Below are 25,431 nucleotides of genomic sequence, written 5' to 3' on the forward strand. Positions count from 1 at the left end.
AGAGATTGTCCTTTCTGCATTGCCTCTATCCCAAAGCGGTTTGGAATCCAAGCATATATGCAAGATTTGCTCCAAGCAGATCACAGTCAGTAAGCCAAAAACAAACATTGGCTGCACCTCATAAACAAACCAGGAGGCTCAGGAGCGGTGGTGGTTTCACCCAGCAATATATTCCCGAGTGAAACCGCCATCCCACTCTGGCCTCATACTGCACAGAGTGAGAAAAAAGCTGCATTCGTGAGGCACCAATACAGTTTGTTCCTTCCTCTGCCTCTTTAAACTGCTCAGCTGAGGATCCCCCAGCCGGACGTTGGCTCCCACACAAGCGGGGGGAGCACTGGGGATGGCTCTGCTGGGGGTGGGGAGCCCTCCTGCCCCCAGATGAGCTGTACAAAGAAGCTGCCTTGTCCCAGTCCCCTAGGCACTGGGGTGAAACCGCCTCAGCTCCCACGGTGAGAGCTGCGGCAATTTCCTCTGGCACCTCGCAAGCTGAGGCCAATGCAGCTTGTTTTTTTTTAACATTGTGGTATATCGCCAGACCGCAATGTTTGGCTGGCGATATACCGCAGTGTTGAAAAGCTGATATTGCCCAGCCCTAACCTCCACTCCTTTGTTAGCTGACTTGCTAACAACAGAATTAACCGTTAGGATGCAAACTGAATGATCTCTGCTGTTACACTTCCAACATGGGGCACCCCCTTTTTCCCCTGCAATGTTCCTTGCCATGTGTCTTGCATTAATTCATTCCAGAGGTCCATTCTTAACCTGAAACCGTTCTTAACCTAAGGCGCGCTTTCGCTAATGGGGCCTCCCGCTGCCGCTGCGCTGCCAGCGCACGTTTTCCATTCTCATCCTGGGGCAAAGTTCTCAACCCGAGGTACTACTTTCGGGTTAGCGGAGTTTGTAACCCAAAGTGTTTGTAACCTGAAGCATTTGTAACCCAAGGTTCCACTGTACTGCACTTTAATAGTTCCATTAAGAAATAAATCTTTTTTTACCTGTACTGTTCTCTTCTACAGGAACAGACAGAATTGATTTGGAACATCAAAGACGAGTTGAAGAAAGCTTGTTCCACCAACGACCTGAAAGAGCTCCTGAAAGCCAACAAGCAGGACATTCCTTCTGGGGAATCCGCTGTGAGTTGGAATCTCTCCTGTAGATGACATTTTGACTATGTGCTTCTCTTTATTAACACTCCTTGCACGTTAATTACATTTAGGTAAATGATGGCAAAGTGAAACCTTTATGGAGGGAAAGCCCTACTCTTAATAGCTTCAAGAAGAATGTGGTTTGCGTCCGCATGTAGGGAAGTGTTAATTTTGTTGCCCTTCAACTGAAGAACTTGGGGCGGCTCACAAGATAAAATTGAGAGAGGAGATATTCAGTACAGTGGAACCTCTACTTACAACCATAATCCGTACCGGCGGTTCAGTCATAACTAGAAACGTACATAAGCAGAGGCACACTTTTCCATAGAAAATAATGGAAAAGTGAATTGATCCATTCTAGACGATGAAAAACACCCCCTAAAACAGCAATTTAACACGGATTTTACTGTCTAACGAGACCATAGATCCATAAAATGAAGGCAATAATCAATGTACTCCACTATAAAATAAATAAGACAGTATTGTAGATGAAAAAATTAACTTTTTTCCCCCTTACGTGCACTGAGGATGGGCGGGCTTACCTGGCTACAAGCTGGGGGGTGGGGCAAGGGTCAGTAAAGAGCTGATTCACTTCGGCCAGGGTCACTTTTTTTTCTTGCCAGGCCAGGTTCTTCTCTGGACTTTCTCAGGTTAGTTTCTCGGTGGGGTTTGGGGCTGCAGTGCGCCCTGCTGTGCCTCTTGCAGGCGGCACCTCTTCCACAGCTTCGGGGTGGGATGGGAGCCCTCTCCCCGGCAGCAGAGGCCCCAGTGCTGCCCCGCAGCCGGCCGGACAAGCTGCTGGCAAGTCCTCTGTTCATATTTAGAGGAAAGTTCATAAGTCGAAACACCTACTGAAGGTCGTAACTGGAATCGTATGTAAGTAGAGCCGTACGTAAGTCGAGGTTCCACTGTACTTGATTCTTTTCTGAGGGCGGACAAATTGGAAATGGTCAAAATGCTCTTGTGACTGCGTGTTCTCTGGATGGCTGCCAACATTTGTAGAGCTGGAAGGTAGCTAGGAGATCACCTTGTCTAGCCCACAGCTCAGTCCAGGGCCTGCCATGTAGGATTCAGCCTCACTGTCCCTGACATGACTGTCCAGCTCCTGCTTAAATATCTCCAGCAAAGGAGAGCCCACCACCTCCTGAAGCAGTCTGTTCTACTGCTGAACAGTTTGTTGGGAATTTTCTTTCAATGTTTAGCCAAAAACTGCTTCATTACAATTTCCAACCGCTGGTTCAATCTCCTGCCCTCTGAGGTGCCTGTCCTGTTGTCAGTTTCAAAATAGCAAATAGTTTCAAACAGAGCAAATAGAATATGCCAGATGATCATTATACTTGTTTATTATTATTATTATTATTATTATTATTATTATTATTATTATTATTATCATCATCATCATCATCATCATTTATTGTTTTCGCATACTGCCTTTCATTCAGAGATCACAGGGCAATTCCAGGGTGGATTTGATTTAAATCAAATCGATTTAAATCACAATTTAAATCACTAGTCAGTAAGACTTGATTTAAATCATTTTTAAAAGAAAGACTCATTCTTGCTGGTATAATGTTAATATCTACAACCAGAGGAAAGTTTCATTTTTGGAATAATAAATTTTCTTAGACTGAGTTTTAGCACACATGAAAAACTTAAAACAAATCCTTATTTCCTAATGAATAGCCTGTGGGTTATAATGTAACATAAATAGAAAACTACCTTCAGAAAGATTTTTCCTTAAAATCCAATTTTATTTTATTTTTAAATCATTGATTTTTATCCACCCTGTGAGGTTCATAGAAACACAAAATGAGAACACAAAATACATGGTGATAATAAAACAAAACCAATAACCCACCTCCCACAAACTTTTTAAAAGCCAAAGAAAGTTTAATCAGCCAAAGACCTGGTTATAGAGAAATGTGTTCGCCTAGCTCCTAAAGATATGTAATGAAGGCACTGGGTGAACCTCCCTGAGGAGAGCATTCCACAATTACAGTGGTGCCTCGCAAGACGAACGCCTCGCAAAACGAAAAACTCGCAAGACGAAAGAGTTTTCCGTTTTTGAGTCGTTCCGCAAGACGAATTTCCCTATGGGCTTGCTTCGCAAGAAGTCCTGGACCTCTTCTGAAGGCCGGCGGGGGGCAAAAGTCTTTGCTCCCCCCCCCCCGCCTGCCTTCCCGGGACAGCGGAGACTTCTCCGCTGTCCTGGGGGCTTTTAAAATGCTGGCGGTCGGGAGGAAAGCCCTCCTGTCCCCGGAGCTTGCGGGGCGGGAGGTGGGGAGAAGGGCTTTTCTTCCCACCGCCAGCCTTCAGAACAGCCTTCTGAAGGCTGGCGGTGGGAAGAAAAGCCCTTGTCCCCCCCCCCCCCCAGCCTTCAGAAGAGGTTGGGGGACAGACTGTCCCCGGACCTGGTCTGAAGGCGGTTTCCATAGGAACGCATTGATTGATTTTCAATGCATTCCTATGGGAAACCGTGCTTCGCAAGACGAAAAACTCGCAAGAAGAAAAAACTTGCAGAACGAATTAATTTCGTCTTGCGAGGCACCACTGTATTATCATTACTATTTGTTGATTACCTGCCCTTCACCCAAAAGTCCCAGGGTGGATTACACTAATAAAACACAATATTAAAAGCACAACTTGCCGTCATAAAAATATTCTAAGAGCTATGTAAGCTATGTAAGATGTGTTGCAGCCTCTGATTTCTTCCTTCCTAAATTGTATGTGTGGTTTCCATGCTTCTCCCAACATGCCCACTGAGAGGCTGTGTGCAGTTCTAGATTGGGAATGAGGAATGTTTGGTCCTCCAGATATTACTAAACTGCACCTCCCATCCTACCCGACTCCTGGCCATGCTGACTGGGACTGATGGGAGTTGGAGTCTTAACAGCGTTGGAAGAGCCCCAGGTTCCCCATCCTTGATGCCAATGAAGGCTTTCAGGTTTCTGACCTGCAGCAGATTGCCTCCCCAAACTATGGTCTTTCAGACCCAGCAACTTCCTTTCAGGAAAGCAGAGTACAATCCTGAATAGCATTGACGTCTTCTGCCCCATGAGTCCCAAACTTGGAAAGATGTACAGTGGTACCTCAGGTTACATATGCTTCAGGTTACAGACTCCACTAACCCAGAAATAGTGCTTCAGGTTAAGAACTTTGCTTCAGGATGAGAACAGAAATCGTGCTCTGGCGGCGTGGCGGCAGCAGGAGGCCCCATTAGCTAAAGTGGTGCTTCAGGTTAAGAACAGTTTCAGGTTAAGAACGGACCTCCAGAACGAATTTTAAGTACTTAACCCGAGGTACCACTGTATAGCTGCAGGCCATCTTGCTGCAGAGTGAGGCCCTGAGTTGGTGGTTTGTGAGTAGTATGGTGCAATAAATACTTCCTCCTTTCTTTCTTTCTTTTTCTTGTCTTTTCATGGCTTTTTTAGATCTTGGACTGTGTTGCAGATGGGATGGCCTTTGGGGCTTTGCTGCCCTGCGAGGAGTGCAAAGGGCAGTTTGTGTTCAAGGGCGACGCTTACTACTGTACACGCTACATCACCGGTTGGACCAAGTGTGTTGCCAAGACGCAGACTCCCAAAAGGAAAGACTGGGTAATCCCAAAGGTAGGCAGTGCATCATGCTTTTAACTGCAGATTTTAATTTATTTAATAGCTACACACACAAACACAGTCTCCCTGTGCTGCCCAGTACTGTCATCCCTTCTCCTGCCTCCCTCCCCATCTTTCTGGTGAAAATAGGTTTGGGCTGGACCTGGAGAAATTGGACTGGCTTCGTCCCACGCACAGCTGCCTTGCTCCCATCTTCAGCAATAGCCTTGGTGGATAGGAGAGAAAGGAGGAGGCAGATACTTCTCTCGTTTTCCATCCCTTCCTCTCTCCATCTCCAAGAGTATTTTTTCCACACTTGGCAGAGCCAGGCTTGCTTTGATTGGCCCAGGGTCGGTCAAATGCATCTAAGCGATTCCGAACTGCAGGTCCCAAGGGGAGCCTGTGTACTTGAGTGGTCTGATGCAGGGATGCCAAAGGATGGCGTCAAAAACTCCGGCACGATCAGTTCCAGTGCTTTATTGTAAGAAAGAGCAAGCTTGCAGTAAATCAGCCTGCTGGGCTTTGCTGCCATCACAAACGCAGGAATTTTTGTTTTTATTAAGCAGAAATGGTTAGAACCCTGTCTGGGATGGGTAACGGGGGTGCAGCCTAGATTCCCAGCAAAACCTCCCCCACCCCTCCACTGAGTTCGGAATGCAGAGGGGAATTCTAAGCAAAAATGTATTTACGATACGATACGATAATCTTTATTGTCATTGTCCCATACAGAACAATGACATTGAAAAATCTACATAAGACATTCAAAAACCAAACAAGCCTGCTATCCCAACCTGGTTAGCCCCCGAAAAACTCTGATACCCCATTTTTAAATACAATATACCGTATTTTTCCCTCTATTACACGCAGATTTTTTCTCCTAAAAAGTAAGGGGAAATGTCTGTGCGTGTTATTGAGCGAATGTGTGGTCCCTGGAGCTGACAAGCGCGAGTGAAGGCATAAATCAGGCAAATATCAAATCGTCCGGAGAAGGGAGGAAAGGAGGAAGTTGCTGCTTTCCTGCATTCTGCCTCAGGGTCTTACTGCCCACCCGCTTCTGTTTCCTTACTGTGTTTGCTCAAACGGAACAAAGAGCAGAGAAAACCCCTCCCCTCCAGGCAATTCCTTTCCGTGCGTCTGGGACTCGAAGGCAACATGCAGGTTGGGGGGGGGGGAGAGAGAGAGAGAGCTGGCTGGCTTGTGGGGGGGGGGACTTTTGCCTTCCTTTCCTCCCTCCGGTAAAACCCCTCTCCTGCATTCTTAGCCAGCTGCTTCTCTGCACACCCCTCTCCTTGTCGCTTCTATGTTTTTCCTTCCCTCCCTACTTAAAACGTGGTTCCAATCACGGATCCACATGGATCCTCAGGATCTTTGCATTGGGTCACCCCAAATTCACCATCAGATCACATAGCATGTCCATGGCTACAGCCTGCACCAAAAAAATCACGCACCCACTGTTGCCTGGGGCTGCAATGGTGCAAAAACGTGGTTACAAAGCATGGATCCACATGGATCCTCAGGATCTTTGCATTGGGCTACCCCAAACTCACCGTCAAATCACATGTCTGTGGCCGCAGCATGAAGCACAAAAATGATACATCCACTGTTTCATTCAGATTTTTTTTTTCTTGTTTTCCTCCTCTAAAAACTATGTGCGTGTTATGGTCAGGTGCGTGTTATCGAGCGAAAAATACGGTACTCCTATAGAGACTCCTTACACTGTGTTTAAAACCAAAATCGCATTTGGATAGAAACTGTTTCTCAGACGGCTAGGCCTGGTCTTTATAACCCTGTACCTTCTTCCAGAAGGCAGAAGCTGAAAGACATCATTTCCAGGGTGCGCACTATCCTGCTCTATCTATGCAGCTTTCTTATGGCACCTGGAAGCATAGATTTGATCCAAGGTGGGAAGAGTGCACCCAATTATTTTCTCCGCAGTCTTTACAACCCTGGACAGCATTGTTTCCCCCCTGACCGTGCAGCTCCCAAACCCCTTGAAAGAAATTGTGTGTGGCTCCAAGTCCAGGGTGAATTACATTTTTGGAGAGAAGCAGACCTCCCTCTAGTAGTGCGGAGGAATCTTCACAATAGCAAATAGTATTCTCTGAATGAAGTTGATTTTGATCATTGTAGTAGCCTGTGGGATTTTCTCACGTGTGTTAACTTTTCTTACCCAAAACGCAGGAGTTCCGAGAAATTGCTTATCTAAAGAAATTCAAATTTAAGAAGCAGGATAGAGCATTCCCTCCAGAGGCTGCCTCTGAAAACTCAGCACTTCCTCCAGCAGTTTCTACCCATATTACAGAGAACTCAGCTGCACCAGCAGGTAAATGACCTGCAGGCGTTGTTCATGCCAAAGAGAAACTGATTTGATGAAGAAAACGTTCCAAAATGTTTGCAGAATTGGCTGAAAGGGGTGAGGAAAGCACAGGGCAGAAATGGCCTTTTTCTGTCCTCTTGCTGCCACCTACTGGCTAATGGGAGCATAATAAGCCCCCTAATATCCACTAACACAGAGTTTTCCAAACTTTTCCTGTTGGTGACCCACTTTTGAGACATGCATCATTTCGCAACACAGTAATTCAGTTCTTCCAGCAAACTGGAGGTTAAACTAAGCCCTTTCTCGAGCCCAGGGAGGAGCGCAGGGAGTGTTCATGTGACACACCTACAGACTGCAGCCGACTCTCTCTTAACATGTCGTGGCACACAGTTTGGGAAGCTCTGAACTAACAACTTACGACACTCTTCCCCAACCCTGGTGCCCATCACATGCTAGACTACAACTTCCATCAGCCACAGCGATCACAGCCAATGGTAAAGGATGATGGGAGTTGTAATCCAAAACATATAGAAGGCTTTAGGATGGGGGGAGAGAGAGAGGCAAATCTGCATGATGCAAATACAAGTTTTAAGGCTTGTAGGCAATGCCAGGCAAAGTCTTGCTGGTCATTAAGAACTTGACCGTCATGTAACTTCATGTAATAAACTCTATAAATTAAGCAATTCATACACACTTTCTTAAAATTTGGGTAACCTTGGTGGGGTTTTTCCCCCTCAATATGTTCGGAGTTTTTTGTGTCTCCTGTGTTTCTTCTGTACATCACACAGTCTGTGTTTACCTTGGAACCGCCAGATAAACCGTTAAGTAGCATGAAGATTTTGATCGTTGGAAAACTGTCGAAGAACAAGGATGAAATCAAGTCTGTCATTGAGGAACTTGGGGGAAAGGTGACGGCTACTGTGAACAAAGCTGATCTTTGCATCAGCTCACAAAGTGAGTAATGCCCTTAATGGGTGGCGTTAAGAAACAGGAAGACTCCCAGTAGGAGAAAAGGGTGAAGTTAGATGAGGTAACTAGTTAATATGAAAAGAAGAAGTACAGTGCAGTCTAGGACTGGGCGATAGATCAATATATTGTCTGAAGCCAATTTGAAGCCCCTATTGTGATATCGGTTTCATCATTTTTGACCTGGAAATATATCGCAAATCACGATGTGTGTGGTGCATTGTGTGCAAAAATCACAATGTGGGAAAAACGGTGAAGCCAGTCAATGCCTCTATATAGCTCCATCCTTACTTCAGACATCGTGATATATCAGTATATCACAGCGTTTAGCTGGTGATATATCAGGTTGAAAACCAGATAACTTCTAGCCCTAGTGCAGGCATTGGGATGTTACTGTGGTGCCACCTACCCTTTGAAACACCCTCTTATTACATATCAGATGAGCACCTCTTACTGTCTTTTTGGTGCCTAGTGATGTGCACCCTTTTTCAACAAGCCTCTTGAGCAGAGAATCTTATGCTGGTCAGTATCTGCGTTGGGTTTGAAATTGGTTTTTATATGTTTTGTGGTTGTGTGCTATCAATGTCTTTGTTGGTAATTGTTTCGGGATGTTTCGTGGGAAGTGATTCGTAAGTTAAGTTAGATATAATTTATTACGGACAGAGACCAGCTTATAAAACACACTTGGGGTACAGTCCCAGAAGGAAACCAAACAATTAAAACAATGTACAACAATAAATTTAAAATTTATAAATGCGATAAGCGTATAGACACTTAAAACTTTTAAGATAAACTACCGCAGAGAGCTGACCCAGATTTACCCATGGAACCAAGTTTGGGGATTTTCTTAACAAACTAGTTTGAGTCGGGAGATGGTCTGTGCCTACAGATCTGTACACAGAATCTGGCGACCATCTGGGTCATCTTCTGATCTTTGCCTAACAGGAAAAGGTTGAATTTTTGCTTTTCCGGGAGATCAGCAAGCCTCACCAGTAGGGGCTCAATGGTCTTACTACGTGCCTCTTCATAAAAGGGACATCTAAAGAACAAGTGCTCTGGGCTTCCTATCACCCCCAATGAACAGGTGCAAAGTCTCTGAGCATATGGGACTTTTTTAAAGGCTCCTTCCAGGACCGGCAGGGGCAGAGCCGAGCTTGTAAGTTAAAATAACTTGCATGTGCAAGAAAATCGCAAGAGCAATGACACAGCGTGCTCTGCTTCCCTTTTCCAGAGGAGGTTGAGAAAATGAACAAGAAAATGGAAGAAGTGAAGGAGGCCCAGGTGCGCGTTGTCTCTGAGGAATTTCTCCAGGATGTGCAGTCCTCCAGCAAGGGTTTTCAGGAGCTGCTTTCGCTTCATGCTCTTTCTCCCTGGGGTGCTGAAGTTAAGCAGGAGCACAAAGCGGTTCCCGTGGGAGGAAAATCCAGCGGACAGTCGAACACGAAAAGTACCGGGAAGGTCAAGGAAGAGCAAGGTGAAAAACCCGTGGGACTCCCAATTTTTTTTACTATTGTTCTTGGCATTTGTTACATTCAGGGTAGACCTCATCCTAGCAGCCAGTTTTGGGGTTCACTCCTGAAATTAAGGAGGTGATTTGTGGAGGGAAGGCTTAGAATCACAGAATTGTGGAGTTGGAATTTACAACACTATAAAATACAGCTTAACACTGCATCTCTCCCTCTCCTGATCCAGGAACAAGCAAATCGGAAAAGAAGATGAAGCTGACAGTTAAAGGAGGAGCTGCTGTGGATCCCGATTCAGGTGACCATTTCTACATCCACTTAAGGGTTGCCAGAAGGTGACAGGACTCCTACACTTTTGCACCTTGAATAGTTGTCCAGAAGAGGGAATTTCAGCAAGTGCAGTTTGCGTAGTAAGCTGAAATTCCCTCTTCGCAACTTCTAAAAGGGTGCAGCCACTCTGTCCTTTTATGGATTGGGGACAGGTTGTAGTAAACCATAAGTAAATAAATTCCACGTGTTGAGAAGCCCCTTTGAAATGTCTCTGTGTGTGCTTCAGGGAAAGGGAGGGGGGATGTATTTCAGCATCTCTGTGCTATGTGTTCAAGTTAAAACAATAATCTGGAAAAGGGTCACATGCGTTTCCCCCTGTCCATGGTTGACTGCCTTTTTTTACAGGCTTGGAAGATTCTGCCCACGTCTTTGAAAAAGGTGGCAAAATCTTCAGTGCCACTCTTGGGCTGGTAGATATTACTAAAGGAACGAATTCGTATTACAAGCTTCAGCTGTTGGAAGATGACCGAGAAATCAGGTTTTCTTTTCTTCCTCCCTTCCCAAACAGAAAGTGTGCTGCAAATTTTTCTCCTGCTTGGCTCCTCTGTTTGAATCATTTTTTGTGAGACTTGCACAAAAGGTAGACCTTTGGTCTGATCCGGCAGGGGGGTTCTTAAGTTCTCTATACACTTACCTTGGAGTAGATCCTATTGAACTAGGTGGCTCTCTCTGCTGATACTTGCATAGGGCAGCACCCGTAGTCCTGTCTGTGTCTCCTTTGAAGATGTAACAGTTATTTTATGGCATAGACTTTCATGGACTTAAATGCAAACACAAGAGTCACAGTCTGTGCCATTTATGTTTGAAGTTTAATAAAAAGGTTTTTGTCTTACTGTTGGTTTTAAACTGGCACAGCAAAGTCAGGAGTACCCCCTATTGCTGCTGTTGTGAATTGATTGATTAAAGTGTTCCTATCCTACCTTTCAGGCCCTCATCAGTTGGGCTGGAAGGAGCAAGGCAGCTCGCAAGAACAGGTTAAAAAAACCGTAAAACAAAATGGAGAGCCAGAAACCTGAATCAACTAAACCTTAAATCCCAGCAGCAAGGGGAAATGGTCACTGTCCTTTTTTAATTTGTTACTTTTGACTTTGATGGAAATGTCAGGCTTTATTTTCTGCCCAGAAAAAACTGTTTAGTTTCCTTACCTTCAAACCCCTTTGTAGACAATCTTATCTGTTTTGAGTGACATCAAACAAACCTATCAATCAAGATTAGATTGTCCCTTCCTTTGTTCAGCATCTGCCTTTGTTGCTACACTCGATCAAAAGCTGTGTACAGTTCAAAGTGTGCTGTTTGAGTTCTGAAGAAATTCTTATGCTGGAAATATCTCTGCCCCAGCCAGGATGTTAAGAGATGATGGGAGTTGTGGTCCAGCAATATATGGAGAAAACCATCTAGGTTGATTCCACCTGCCAATTTCTCCCCTTTCGCTTTGAATTTAGATACTGGGTATTCCGTTCCTGGGGCCGTGTTGGCACAGTCATTGGAAGCAACAAGCTAGAGCAGATGCCATCGAAAGAAGAAGCCATTGAGCACTTCCTGAATCTGTATGAAGAAAAGACGGGCAACTCGTGGCATTCTAAGAATTTCACTAAATATCCCAAAAAATTCTATCCTCTGGAAATAGACTATGGGCAGGTAACTTGGGTGACCCTGTTTAAAAAAAGAAAATCACAACTGTATCAGAGATCATGCAAGCAGGATAGGATTATATCCTAAATACTTAGGATTATTTGGGAGAAGTCCAAACAGCAGGTTTTTAACACAAATGTGTGTGTGTGAACTTCCATCTAAAATTAAACATTTGAGTTGATACAAGACCCACAGCTGTTGAAATAGGTGCCCACACAAAATTTATTTAAAAATAAATTCATTTTTTTAAAAAAGAAAAAAACAGCTTCAGATGTTGCAAGGGCAGTGAGGTCCTCAGACAGCTGTGTAATGTATTTATCCTGCCAGGTTGGAAGTGGAAATATCTTGGCAACCATAAGGGCTTGCAACATTCACTGTTGTTGACCTATTGTTAATCCCATTCTATAGAAATATAGCTTTAAAATATATGATACCAGCAAATATCAATGATTTTGCTATATACAAACAGACAAGAAATAATAATAATAATAATAAGAAGAAGAAGAAGAAGAAGAAGCAAATGTACTAGCTCTGGACTCGAATTTCCCAAGCATTTTGGGGTGGGGGGGAGATTGCCCAGGATTTTAACTGATTTTATATCTACTGCTTTTTGTACTTTTACTGTTGCTACAATAACTGCTTTTGTTTCTGATGTGATCTATTTTATATTTGTTTTATGGCTCTCTTTCGTAGGCTATCTTGGAAATCTAGATTAATAAAATTCATGGTGTTTTTAAAAAAGGAATCCCTGAATTTTGGGAAACTAATTGGACGCAACTGGAAATCAATCTTACTTCTTTTACAGAAAAAAAAAATCTATCGACCCAGTTGATTCAAAACACTGTGTTAAGATCTTGCTTTAAATGCTGGGGGGGGGGAATGCCTGAGCTATAACTTCACTAGGAAACTGCATGAACATCTTCAACTTGGAGTATTTAATCAGCATCCATTCTTGCTTCAGAATCTCTGCACGTGTAAACAGATATTGGTGGTCTCCCCTCCCCCCTTAGGATGAAGAAGCAGTGAAGAAGCTGACTGTGAGTGCAGGAACCAAATCCAAGCTTCCTAAGGCAGTCCAGGACCTTATCAAGATGATATTTGATGTGGAAAGCATGAAGAAAGCCATGGTGGAATTTGAGGTTGCTAAGCATCCTTGGCCTAATCCCTTTGTCGCTCTCCCTTTGTTCACCATGTGATACAGTGCTTTCTTAACACTAGCCGTTTTCCCATGGGGTTCAGTAGTCAGTGGTGGCGGGATTCAGTAATGAGAAAGTCCCCCACATGAAACTCAGGTGATACAGCACTTGCAGCATCTTCAGAGTGTGATGCTCTTAAATAGTCCTTTAAACAGATAACTTGTACAAAAACAAAAGGTTTATCTGTTCTCTTCATGGAACATTCTACTTCAAGACATTGAGCTTTTCAATAAGCAATCTCTGAACGTTTTCACATAACAACAAGTCTCACGTTAATTCCTTCCATTTATCTCATTGCCAGATTGACCTCCAAAAGATGCCTTTGGGGAAGCTAAGCAAGAGACAAATCCAGAGTGCATACTCCATCCTTAATGAGGTGCATCAGGTGAGGATGAAATAAAAGGCACCTTTGGAATGGTTGAGGGAACTCTTGAATTCTTAGCGCTTCTCCCCTCCCAAAAAATACACTTCTTTTTTCCCCTAAACCTCCCTTTTCATAAAGGTAAGATGAAGAGTCTTTGTTATATAGTGAAAGGGTTGCTCTATTCTCTTTCTCTTGTTTCTTGTTCATCAGAATGGCTGTGCCAGAAGGGTGTGGTTTGATTATGTGATTATTTCTCAGCTGAGGCAGTACTGAAGCCTTTGAAGTGTATGGCTTGGCATTCCATGGAAGTCAAGCTAGATTGACAGCTTTTATAAACTCTCTTGTTAAATTCGGTGGGGCTGCGCTGTCAGCTAGTTTGGCCTAATGTTACTGTAGGAAGAGTTCTTCACTGCACACCCAAGAAAGTGACCAGAAATGGGAATTGGGATTGAGCCCAAATCTGTACTTTGCTCCTGCTTAATTGTTCAGCATATTACAAAGGAAAATCTTCAAGTCCTAAGCAAGCATTTTAAGAGTTCACGCTTGCTGTTTTAAAATAAATGTAAGATAGATTCAAATAAATGTAACTGTCTTTTAGGGCCTGTCTGCCCCTATTAACTTGATTCACTATGTGATAGATTTGTGAACAAGACTGAATTGAATTGAAAATAAATGGGAGAGCTGCTTTTATGGAAGTGTTGGTTTTCCAGAAAACTTGTTCTTGCTAAAGTTATAAATGTATGACCTGCACTAAGCCTAGGTTTTTGTAAGTGAAGTAACTCAGGTACACATATTTGCTGATTTTTATTATTATTTTTATTTTGTTGCTTTTCCTTTTTATGTAGGCAGTTTCTGATGGTGGCACCGATTCACAGATATTGGATCTTTCCAACCGCTTCTACACTCTGATCCCCCATGACTTTGGGATGAAGAAGCCTCCTCTTTTAAATAATCTAGATTACATTAAGGTATTGATGGGGAACCTCTGGCGCAAACGGCAGCATTTAGTTTTGACAGCTGGCCCTTAAAAGCACATAAATAAAATAAATTGTGTACCATCTCCTAGAGCAGATGGGCAGTCTGCACCCTTCAGTTGATTTCAGGTGGGGTGGAGGGAAGCCCAGAAGGTAGGTGCATATTAGGGGGCATGAATAGACAAAGGGGGAGACAAAATGGATGGAGCAATGGAAGAGGAGCGGGGGATTCTCTCTGAATGTGATGAGTTCAGACATCAGGTGAGAGTGAACTGCCGCTTAACCAGAGGCCCACTGAGCAGAGGGCAAAAGAGAGATCCGCATAGCACAATAATAATAATTTATTATTTATACCCAGCCCATCTGGCTGGGTTTCTCCAGCCACTCTGGGTGGCTCCCAACAGAATATTAAAAACACAGTAAAACATCAAACATTAAACGCTTCCCTAAACAGGGCTGCCTTCAGATGACTTCTAAAAGTCAGATAGTTGTTTATTTCCTTGACATCTGATGGGAGGGCTTTCCACAGGGCGGGCGCCACTACCGAGAAGGCCCTCTGCCTGGTTCCCTGTAACCTCACTTCTCGCAGTGAGGGAACCACCAGAAGGCCCTCGGAGCTGGACCTCAGTGTCCAGGCTGAGTGATGGGGGTGGAGACGCTCCTTCAGGTATACTGGACCTAGGCCGTTTACGGCTTTAAAGGTCAGCACCAACATTTTGAATTGTTCTCGGAGAGAGCAGGGTGTCGGAATTGAACCAGAGAGATTTGGGTTCATATCCTTGCTCTGCCTTAAAACTTAGTGGGTGACCTATCACCATCCCTCAGCTTAATCAACCTCGTGGATTGTTTTGTGGGGGGAAATGAGTGGAAGGGGAGAAACCATGTTGACAGGCTTAAATCTGGGACAAAAATTTTACTGTTAACAAGAAGTTGCTGCTGACCTTGTATCTGACTTCCTTAGCAGCAATGTGACATGTAGATCCCCACACAATCTATTGGGGCCAAGTCCTTAGGCCATGAAATGTGTTTGCTGCCAAGAATAACCACATCTTCTTGTTTTATCAAGTCCAAGGTGGAGATGTTGGACAATCTGCTTGACATCGAGGTCGCCTACAGCCTACTCAGAAGTGGGGGTCAGGATGGAGATAAAGATCCAATAGATGTGAACTATGAAAAGCTCAAAACAGATATCAAGGTAAGATATCATGGCACAGAAACAAGGCTGTTGTATATCTCAGAAGGGTTGTTTTTCAACACAAGCTGAGGACACCCACCCAGTGTTCACAGTCAGGTTTGGATGGCTATACTACAAAGTACATTTTGTTATTTGCTTGGAGATACCAGACAAGGGACACAATTTCAACCTGGGTTCAACTTACTCCCAGGGTAAATATGTTTCAAAGGCCTTCCATCTGTGCCTTGGCTGTATCTTTCTAAACCCATATTTAAAAGGAGTTAGGTTTATGAAGAAGAGCCGGAAGAGCATCAAAGCCGGATTTCCTGCCTTAGGAAAAGTGGTCTTGTCTGCAGTCTAGTCTTTCCCACTCCCTGGGTGCCACTCAGCTGGGCTTTCAGGATCAACCACAGGATACCTCTGAGAAAATGTCCTAACCCATGGGTGCTGAACCAGTATTTTTTCTTGTCCTTGTCCCCTTTCCAAATAAGGCCAAACCTCCTGGCTCAATAGGAACATGAAATCATTTAAATTGTGCAATACTTTTAATGGCCTAATATGTTTTTAGCATTCTTTTCGCTTCAGGTTTTCAGTATTTTCCCCCATTATTTTCCTTCAAAGGTAGTAGATAAAGACTCGGAAGAAGCAAAGATCCTAAAGCAGTATGTTAAGAATACCCATGCAAGCACCCACAACGCGTATGACTTGAAAGTCATGGAGGTAGGTTCTGACTGGGGATCGAAAATAATTGTTTAAATTCAGAATCGGTCATTTTAACACACAATAAAACAAGTAAAATGACCGGTTCTGAACTAACCTTTGTGTAGAATAGTATTCCATATGCGAAAACCTATAGTAAAGGAACACAAGCTCTTCTGAGAGCCAGTGTGGTGTAGTGGTTAAGAGCGGTAGACTCGTAATCTGGGGAACCGGGTTCATGTCTCCGCTCCTCCACATGCAGCTGCTGGGTGACCTTGGGCTAGTCACACTTCTCTGAAGTCTCTCAGCCTCACTCACCTCACAGAGTGTTTGTTGTGGGGAAAGAAGGGAAAGGAGAATGTTAGCTGCTTTGAGACTCCTTCGGGTAGTGATAAAGCGGGATATCAAATCCAAACTCTTCTTCTGTGAGTGAGGCTCTGTGAGTTGCTCACTATATGTGTACATACCTTGGGACCTTTGGGTGAAGGGTGGGAAATAAATACCAGTTGGAATGCAAGTTGCTGGGGTGCAAGAGGAGGTCTCATGTCTTGCTTGTGGGCTTCACATAGGCACCTGGGTGGTGGCTGTAGGAGAAGAATGCTGACCTAGAAAATCCAGACAGGACAGTTGTGGGTTTTATTTTGTTTTGTTTTTGCAGGTTAAGGATTGGGGATGGGATAGGCCATGGAACTGAGTCTTCTCTTTTCATATTCTTCTTTCTTGGTCAATAACCTGTCTGGGATTCCCCAGGCCCAGGTCAGATGAAAACCCAGCCCATGCAACTGTCTTGTTGATTTTTGGCCAAGTGTTTTTTTTTCCCCTCCCCCCAAACCCAAGTCTAAAGTATGGAAATTCAAACCTTCAAAGCCACCTTAATTCTTAGATGGCTGAAACAAAATGTGGCCTTAAGCATTTCCATATCTCAAGCAATCTGGAAGATTTAATTTTCCCAGAGAATTCTGAATTTAACATTTTGTGTATAACTTGTGCTGGCTAGGCCCATGTGTGTGCTGTGTTTGTGGCCTGTTCTGCATGACGTGATAAGCTGGGCATGTGGGCATCTGGACAGGAATTTGGCAGCCGGTTTTCCCCCTTAGTCCTTTCTGCTGCCTTTCAAGGCTTGGCTGAGTGTATCATCCAAATCAGGCGCATGGTTAAACTCACTAGCCATGAACTGTAACCCACAGCAGCAAGGAAAAGCTGTAGCTGTAGTGGTAAACATCAGCCTTGCATGCACAAGGTTCCAAGTCCAATCCCTGGCATCTGCATGTAGGGCTGGGAGAGACCATTGTCTGAAAAAGCTTCTGCCAATCAGCATAGACATTACTGAGCTAGGTGAACCAACGGTCTTTAGTATAAGGCAGCTTGTGAAATGGTTTTTCAGTGATCACATATCTTGATGTATGGTTCGTTCCCTCTTCTCCACACCTCTCCACCCCTTCCGAAGATTTTCAAGATTGAGCGGGAAGGAGAAGCTCAGCGTTATAGGCCGTTCCAGGAGTTGCACAACCGTCAGTTGCTCTGGCACGGTTCTCGCACAACCAACTACGCTGGCATCTTGTCGCAGGGTCTCCGAATAGCTCCTCCTGAAGCTCCTGTGGTATGTACAAGGCTAGTTTGCTAGTGTATTGCGTGTAGAAACAGAGCTTTTAATCCCTCTCCCAAAAAAACTCTTTTGGTTTCCATGTACAATAGAAAGAAGAAAGTGTGACCTGCAACAAAATGTTGCCATGTGGGGCGTTCCTGTTCAATGCCTTCCTCCAGTGGATACTCCCAGATTTCCACTCCCACCTATTGTCAAGGCTTTTTTCTCCCCAATAATCAGTCAGTATTCTGTCAGCTACTAAGCACGTGCGGTCCGCACTGGGGTAGCCAGTATGATGTCATCTAGATGCTGCTGAACTGCAATACCCACCTGCCCCAGTCAGCATGGCCCATGGTCATGGAATTTGTAGCCCAGCAACATCTGTGGGGCACCACATTGCCTCTCCCTGTCCTAAAGGTTCTGGATATATTTCCCCTTTGATTCTGAACTTCTGCAAACTTTGGAGTTTCCCCCAAGCCTGCCGATAACTCCTCCTTGCATGGCGGCTGGTGCTGTTCAGTCTGCGTAAGCAATGGCCCTGGTAACCGGAACATCAGAAGTAGAAGGAACGACTAAACATCTAATCTACTACTTGTCTGGAGATGTACCATTGGAAACCGTATTAATGTGGCTCAGGCTAGCCAAAACAACCTTCAGAAACATTCCATTAAGATAATTGCTCAAGAAGGTATTCCTCTAATACAGCTCAGGATATGAAGGTTTTTGCATGTGTCTACGTAAGTAGCATGTCTCAGTCTGCTAAAGTGGAGAGAGAATGAGGCATACTAGTCAAACTGTCATGGAGCGCCCAAGTAATTTTGTGTAAGCCTGCCTTTTCCCCTACATTCAGAATTCTGGCAAGATGTACGCATTTTTTTATTTCAAAATCATTTCTGCCCTGCTTTTCAAGGTCCAAGGTCGCTAAAGCTTTTACAGCCAATGATAATATCTAGCTTTTCAAAAGGTTGTTATCCTTTCGTTCCACTTAAAGCACCCAAGGCAGCAAAGAGTAGACAAATGAGCATAAAAGCAGCCCATGAGAAAAGCACAAAAAAGCAATAAATACAGCAAATACATCCCACATAACAGGCTCCTTTAAAAAGTGCAAGTATCCAAGGGAGTCAAGTGGACATACTAATAACATTTAAGCAATACTAATATGTGTCTGTCAAGCATAGTAGGAAGAATTTAAAGACAGCTCCCTATACATTAGAATTCAGAGTTGGAAGGGACTCCAAGGGTCATCTAGTCCAACTCCTTCAATGAAAGAATCTCCGCTAAAGCATCCATCGTAGAGGAAGGCCTTTACAATGAGGTTCTCATTCTCGCCCCATAAATCCAGCCCTTTGGTAATGATGATCTGATACCCATCACCATTGTAACCTGCAATACAGTTCTACTCCAGCCTGCCCCAATCTGGTACCCTCACAACTGTTTTAGACTACAGCTGCCTCAGTCCCAACCAGTAGTCAGGGAAGAGAAGGTGTTGTGGTTCAAGGCATCTGGAGGGTACCAAGTTGGGGAAAGTGGTTCTGCTCAGTTTGCCTAATTGGAGGACTGCAAGAGACCAAAACGCTACCCTTTGCAGTCCAGACCACGGACCAGAGGCCCAAATGACTAAATCAAGCGAGTGGGGTTGGATGCCACACAGGTGAGTGCAAAAGGAAACAAAACAAAATGGTAAAACTGCTGTCAAAGATGATCTGGAAGAAAATCATTTCCTGCCTTCCAGTGTGGGAAATCTTGTCAGATGCCCAGGAACGAGCTACATGTCCACAGAGCTGAAGCCAGGTCCATTCCTGGTAGAGCTTTCACATTTCTAATAATAATAATAATAATAATAATAATAATAATAATAATAATATATTATTATTATTTATTCCCCAGCCACTCTGGGCTGCATCCAATAAAAGATTAAAAATACATTAAAACATCAGACATTAAACAGGGCTGCCTTCAGATGTTTTCTAAACATCAGATAGTTGTTTGTTTCTTTGACATCTGGGGGGAGGGCGTTCCACAGGGCAGGCATCACTACCAAGAAGGCCCTCTGCCTGGTTCTCTGTAACTTTGCTTCTCACAGTGAGGGAACCGCCAGAAAGCCCTCGGCACTGGACCTCAGTGTCCGGGCAGAACGATGGGGGTGGAGACACTCCTTCAGGTATAATATCCATATATTTTTAACTAGGTTTCACAAAACAGGAAGTTGCAGTCTGTCCTCAATTCCTCTGTTTTCTCACTAGACTTCTCTGATGAGTTGATTTCTGGCTGTTAAACTTCTGCCGTTCTTTTCCTTCTAGACTGGCTACATGTTTGGTAAAGGTATCTACTTTGCTGATATGGTGTCCAAGAGTGCCAACTATTGTCACACCTCTCAGACTGACCCGATTGGCTTAATCTTGCTGGGAGAAGTTGCCCTTGGAAATATGTAAGTCGAGTGTGTTTAGAGTACTTTTGCACCATGTACGATGATGCAACTCCTAACTTCAAAGTATCTTAAATCCAAATTTGGAACTTGACTGATTTTTTAAAACCCTTTCACCAAGTTGATTATTTGCAAACTATAAATGCTTGTGCTGTGTTCATCAAATGGCAGGCTTTAAATCACGGTAAGTCTTATTAAAGGGTTGCATTCTGAAGTGGTGAAATCGTGCATCAGCTGAATCTGCGAACCACTGTTACAAACTGAAAAGGAAAGGCTTTTTCTTTAAATGTATTTGATGTACTGCTCTAAGTCCTCCTCCTCTCTGTTTGCTAGGTATGAGCTGAAGAATGCATCCCACATAACCAAGCTGCCGAAAGGAAAACATAGTGTCAAAGGTAAAACCCCGTTGGAAATGCTACTACAAATGGGGACTCAAAGACTGCAAGCAAATTTGCCATAGAAGCCAAGGATGACCCTGGGCTTTTGACTAAATTCCTTCAAACTTGTTGGGAAAAGATCTGCAAACTGTTTGGTGACTTCTGTAGTTATTTTAGGTCAATATAATATGTTTTAAAAACCCAAAAATATATTTACTAACAATTTTAGCTGAATAGCAAATTATAACATTGGAAATTCTAATACATCAATGCCAACATGATGCACTACATACATCCTCAAAGCTGGATATGAGAGATCTGGGTTGAAATCCCTTGCTCTGTCACAGAGCTCACTAAATACCGTATTTTTTGCTCTATAAGACTCACTTTTTCCCTCCTAAAAAGTAAGGGGAAATGTGTGTGTGTGTCTTATGGAGCAAATGCAGGCTGCGCAGCTATGCCAGAAGCCAGAACAGCAAGAGGGATTGCTGCTTTCACTGCGCAGTGATCCCTCTTGCTGTTCTGGCTTCTGAGATTCAGAATTTTTTTTTCTTGTTTTCCTCCTCCAAAAACTAGGTGTGCCTTGTGGTCTGGTGCGTCTTATAGAGCGAAGAATACGGTAGTTCTTATGAGGGAATGTGGCCTTGAGATGCAGAAGATCCCCCATCTCTGGTATATGCAAATAGAAACCCATTTCACAAAAAGCTTGGATCTAGTGGCTATCTAGTAGAACTGGATTAGCTGGATATCTAATAATATCCTGTTGTAAATCTTTGTGAGCAGTAACATAGGATTGGATCCAGACTTCAAATCAATAGGACAAGTGACCTGTCCCATTGATTTCAGCGGGAACTATGTGGGAACTTGTACATAAAGTTCGTATCCCACCTTGCTATGCTCACGAAGCAGTCAGGGCTGCTTTGCAACAATCTAAAATCACAATGGAATGAAACTATAAAGAATGCCACAGTAAAAACGCATAAAACTCACAATAACAGAAACATTTGCAGCACAATCCTAGCCATGTCTTCTCAGAAGTAAGCCATATTCAGTTGAATGTGACTTACTTCCAGGTAACCAGGATTAGGATTGCATCCTTAGTCTGGATCTAACAGGTAGTTCTTTTCCCAGTTTCACCTGAGCAAAGTACTATATTATATACCGTAAATTCTGGCGTATAAGATGACTTTTTAACCCCAGAAAAGAGGTTTAAAAAGTCGGGGGTCATCTTATACGCTGGATATCCTCCCCCCGCTGTTGCTGTGGCGGCTCCGAAGCAGCCACAGGGGCGACGGACTCCGCTCCGTGCCGGGCGGCTTTCTCCCGGCGCGGAGCTGCCCAGCGTATTGGGCAACTGGGCTTATAAGACGAACCTCCAAATTGCAGCTGCCAATTTGGGGGGTCATCTAATACACCCAGTCGCCTAATATGCCAGAATCCACGGTAGATTTCTTGACACCAAAGAAACGAGTGAAAATTTGTCACGATTCAGGTAAGTTCAAAGTCGCTTAATGCATATTTGCATCTGTCAGCTGCAATTTTGTTTGCTTTTCCTCCTATATAGGCTTGGGCAAAACAGCACCAGATCCCACAGCCACTACCTCTCTCAATGGCGTAGAAGTTCCTTTAGGCAATGGAATACCATCAGGAGTTAGCAATACCTGTCTTCTGTATAACGAGTATCCTTTGAACAGTATTTTTCTAGGATCGTGGAATCATAGAGTTGGAAGGGACCAGAAAGTGAGTCTAGTTTAGCCCCCCTGCCAGTGCAGGAAATCCATTCCTACAGCATCCCTGATAGGGGATAATCACGGCCATAAAGCAGAGCTGGCCTGCCTGCTGATGGCTGCTTCCGGACAATTGAATGCCACCATCAGAAAGGGATACTGACCTCCTAACATCAGTATGAGACTGAATGTGAGTAACTTTATTCTGCAGTTTGGAAAGCATGGCACCCAAACCCCTTGATTTCCACAGGAGTCGTGAAGCAAACCGGGAGTGAGGAGCACCCTTTCCTTCCACTAGTACTTAAGATTTTTTTTTACAACTGTTCTCAGTGGGTGTGCTTTGATTGCCCTCCAAGCTTGTCTACTTGGGTGCAGGAGTGGGGCGTTTGATCAATTGCACACTGATGTATTGGTGTTCTCTTCCCGGAAGAGATAAGGGCCTTGTTCTTTCAGCCTTCACTTGATGGACAAGTATCGGCTCTACATAGAGCTCCTCCTGGTGACAGTTCAATAGCTACCTTGTTAAAAAGCCAGCATCCTTTAGGATCCTAAGAAAACTGTTGTAGGCCGACAGCAGTTGGTTCCTCTAATTTACTATTGTCTACACTGAGGAGCCACGGCTCTCTGGGGTTTGAATCCTTTATTTTAGTTGGGAATTGAGTAATAAGGACCATAAAGTATCAGTGCTCCTGCAGCTATGATGGCTGCTAGTTTGTATTCAGGCCCATTTCAGATTGTTTTGATCTTTACTGGTGGAAATGTCCTGGCCCAGCTTATTTAAGGGAACGCTTCTATCCCCACCCCAATCCCAAACTATAAAAATATTTAGGAGTGATGCTTCTCTGATCCCCATCCTTCAGTTTTATGTCAACCTGGAGTGAAACATCCTCGGCTATGGTGCCTTTATGGAGGCTGACTAGACCTTTTCTCTCCTATTGTATCCACATAAGTTTTTTCTGGTAAAACTCATCTGTATTGCCAGACTTTGGGGGGGTTGTTGCAATCTCCAGTGAGGTTTCTAATTATTTTAATTTTCAGATGAAAGGTTGTTTTATTGTATATTTTGTATTCTTAAGTGTGTGCCCCTTTGTGTGCTCTGATCAATATGACAAACTACATACATGAAAAAACTTTGTCTCCAAGAGGAGGGACAGAAGCCACCTATCAGGGGCTCCTTTCTGAAATTTTAGAAGGGTCCAAACAGTGGTTTGTATGTGTGTGCGCCCCAGAATGTGGCTGCATGGAAGAAACCAGTAACAAAGGTAAGTAAGAATGGTTTTCCCCATTGGCACTGCAAACATTTCAGCATCCACCCTGCATTGATGTCCTTCACAAGACATTTTTTAAAGAAAAAGTCTTAACTCATTGTTTCCTTCAGATATATTGTCTACGATACTGCTCAGGTTAATCTGAAGTACCTGCTAAAACTGAAGTTCAACTATAAGACATCCCTCTGGTGAACAAGTATTTTGGAAGACATGTTAAAGGATTTAATAACGCAAAACCCTTTTGAAATATCGAAGTGTTTACTCCCATTGCTGAGATGCAAGAAATAAGTTGCAGGGCTTTGCTGAATCTAAGTTTAGTCAGTCAGCTTAGTAAGACTCCCCCCCCCCGGTACATGTGCAAAAACACATGAAACTGAGTACTGTACTATGAGAAATGTTTGGGGTTTTTTCTCTCTCCTCCCCAGCTCCTTCTTTTTGGCCAATTCTAGTATGAAGGCCATTCTGTGACTTTTAACCGACAGACCAAAAACAAAATAGCCACACAAACACACCTTTGATTTTTGTCTTTTGTGAGGCAGGGAGGAGGAGCTTAGAATTGTTTATAAATCTTTTTTGTTTTGCTTTTTTTACAAAATACCTTCCTTAGTTTCGATTATGAATAAATGTTAAACGTGTTTATTTTGAAGTAAAAATAAAAACTAATTTCATACTAAATATTTAAAGCTTCAGTTACTTTTCGTGCAATCCTGTGATTGACCAGCCACGATTCTATCCTTAACCAGCAGCAGTCAGTAGCACAACAGCAGCTGTAGAAGTGAAAGCCAATGTGATTATGCTGCCTGCCACTCCAGTCAATGACAGTAATAATAGTTGATCAGTTGCATTCTCTCCCCGCCCCTCAGCTTTCTTCTAACAGAATTGAAGTTAATATTGCATGGCATTCCCAGGTGGTCAGTCCAGGCACTGATGAGCCCCCGGTGATTTTGTCTTCAGCAAAAGTGGCTGTTTTGTGTGGCTTCCAATTGATGTATATCAACAGCTAAGTAACCCATTGACATCACCCAACTCCAGTACTGTACTCCCAATACCCCTTCCACCATTCACTTACCAGACAGCCAGAAAGACACCTCCTCTCCTTGGCCAAGCTGTCATGAAACCAGAACCTCCACAGAGCAACCATTTGACCAAGTAGCCATAGCAGCTTTCTACTCATGCAGAGCCTTGCCATATCCACCCATTGCATACATGGGAGACTTTCTACCCTAGATCGGTCCTGAATGGTAGTTCAGTCTTTGGATTCCAAGATGTTTGATTCCTAGGGCTAAGGAGGACACCAAAACATATAAGCCTGCAAATTCAGCATATTAGCCAGTGACTGGTCCGTGGACCAATAGCCTCACTTGAGTAGCAGATTGCTCATCTTGCCCAGCCCTTCTTCCAATGCAGTCTTGTAAAGTGTGCACATAGGAACAAATTTTTCATTAGGATAAGTCCCTGTGTCCGCTGGCTTATTGTCCCACGTTATGCAGGGTGATTCATATTGAAGTATAGTTTCCAGATGCTGTAAAACAGTTAACAGGCGACGACACGGACCACAACTGCGAACCGTGAAGTAGATATAGTAATAAAGTTTGTGTTCCACTACTGAGGGAAGGGACATAGGCAATAGCGCATGTGTCACATGACTAGTCAGGCAAAATGGCTGTGTCTGCAGTGGAGAAGGTGTGTTCTTGAATTGAGCAGAACGGAATCTGTAACTGTTGTACAACTGCATTTTTTATCGCGATTCAGGGGAAAACCTCCAAGCAGAAAATGTACCTGTTTCTAAAAAAAATTTAAACATTCCCCTACAATTCTGTTACAGGTAACATAAGATACATTACATTCTTTTTTTTAAAGTGCGTTGAAACTATATACTTCATTATGAATCACCCTGTATAATCTTCCTCTTTACTCAACATGGGTCAACTATTGGATTTATCTTCACAACAACAGAACGGAAGCAGAGAGCCAGAGGACATTGAACAGGTGTGATCTTATCCTTGCCTGTGCTTTAGGTTCTCATTATTAAACACTGGAAAAGCCACCACTATCTGCAAATAAGCCAACTTTCAACAAGTGATAAGTCTGTGTACAGTGTAAGGCATGAATGCATTCTAGTGGGCTATTTCTGATGTGATGGCAAATGGTGATAGCATTTGGATACCACACCTATATCAGTATGACCAGCAG

General features: G+C 43.7%; 1 protein-coding gene across 1 annotated transcript in view; it reads left to right on the top strand.

Moving 5' to 3' along the window:
* Positions 1-23,913, top strand: part of PARP1 (poly(ADP-ribose) polymerase 1) — a 38,550-nt gene extending 14,637 nt beyond the window's left edge. Inside the window, exons 6-23 of the mRNA XM_053383020.1 lie at positions 1,020-1,136; positions 4,580-4,756; positions 6,923-7,064; positions 7,872-8,012; positions 9,256-9,498; positions 9,717-9,785; positions 10,163-10,295; positions 11,260-11,455; positions 12,460-12,588; positions 12,947-13,030; positions 13,855-13,977; positions 15,050-15,178; positions 15,779-15,877; positions 17,304-17,456; positions 19,742-19,869; positions 20,200-20,261; positions 21,808-21,922; positions 23,349-23,913. Of these exons, the coding sequence (XP_053238995.1) occupies positions 1,020-1,136; positions 4,580-4,756; positions 6,923-7,064; positions 7,872-8,012; positions 9,256-9,498; positions 9,717-9,785; positions 10,163-10,295; positions 11,260-11,455; positions 12,460-12,588; positions 12,947-13,030; positions 13,855-13,977; positions 15,050-15,178; positions 15,779-15,877; positions 17,304-17,456; positions 19,742-19,869; positions 20,200-20,261; positions 21,808-21,922; positions 23,349-23,430 (2,322 nt within the window). The 3' untranslated portion in view covers positions 23,431-23,913. The remainder of the gene's footprint in view (positions 1-1,019; positions 1,137-4,579; positions 4,757-6,922; positions 7,065-7,871; positions 8,013-9,255; positions 9,499-9,716; positions 9,786-10,162; positions 10,296-11,259; positions 11,456-12,459; positions 12,589-12,946; positions 13,031-13,854; positions 13,978-15,049; positions 15,179-15,778; positions 15,878-17,303; positions 17,457-19,741; positions 19,870-20,199; positions 20,262-21,807; positions 21,923-23,348) is intronic.
* Positions 23,914-25,431: the final 1,518 nt, after the last annotated feature.

The sequence above is a fragment of the Podarcis raffonei genome, chromosome 3 (genome assembly GCF_027172205.1).
Source record: "Podarcis raffonei isolate rPodRaf1 chromosome 3, rPodRaf1.pri, whole genome shotgun sequence".
Taxonomy (NCBI): Eukaryota; Metazoa; Chordata; class Lepidosauria; order Squamata; family Lacertidae; genus Podarcis; species Podarcis raffonei.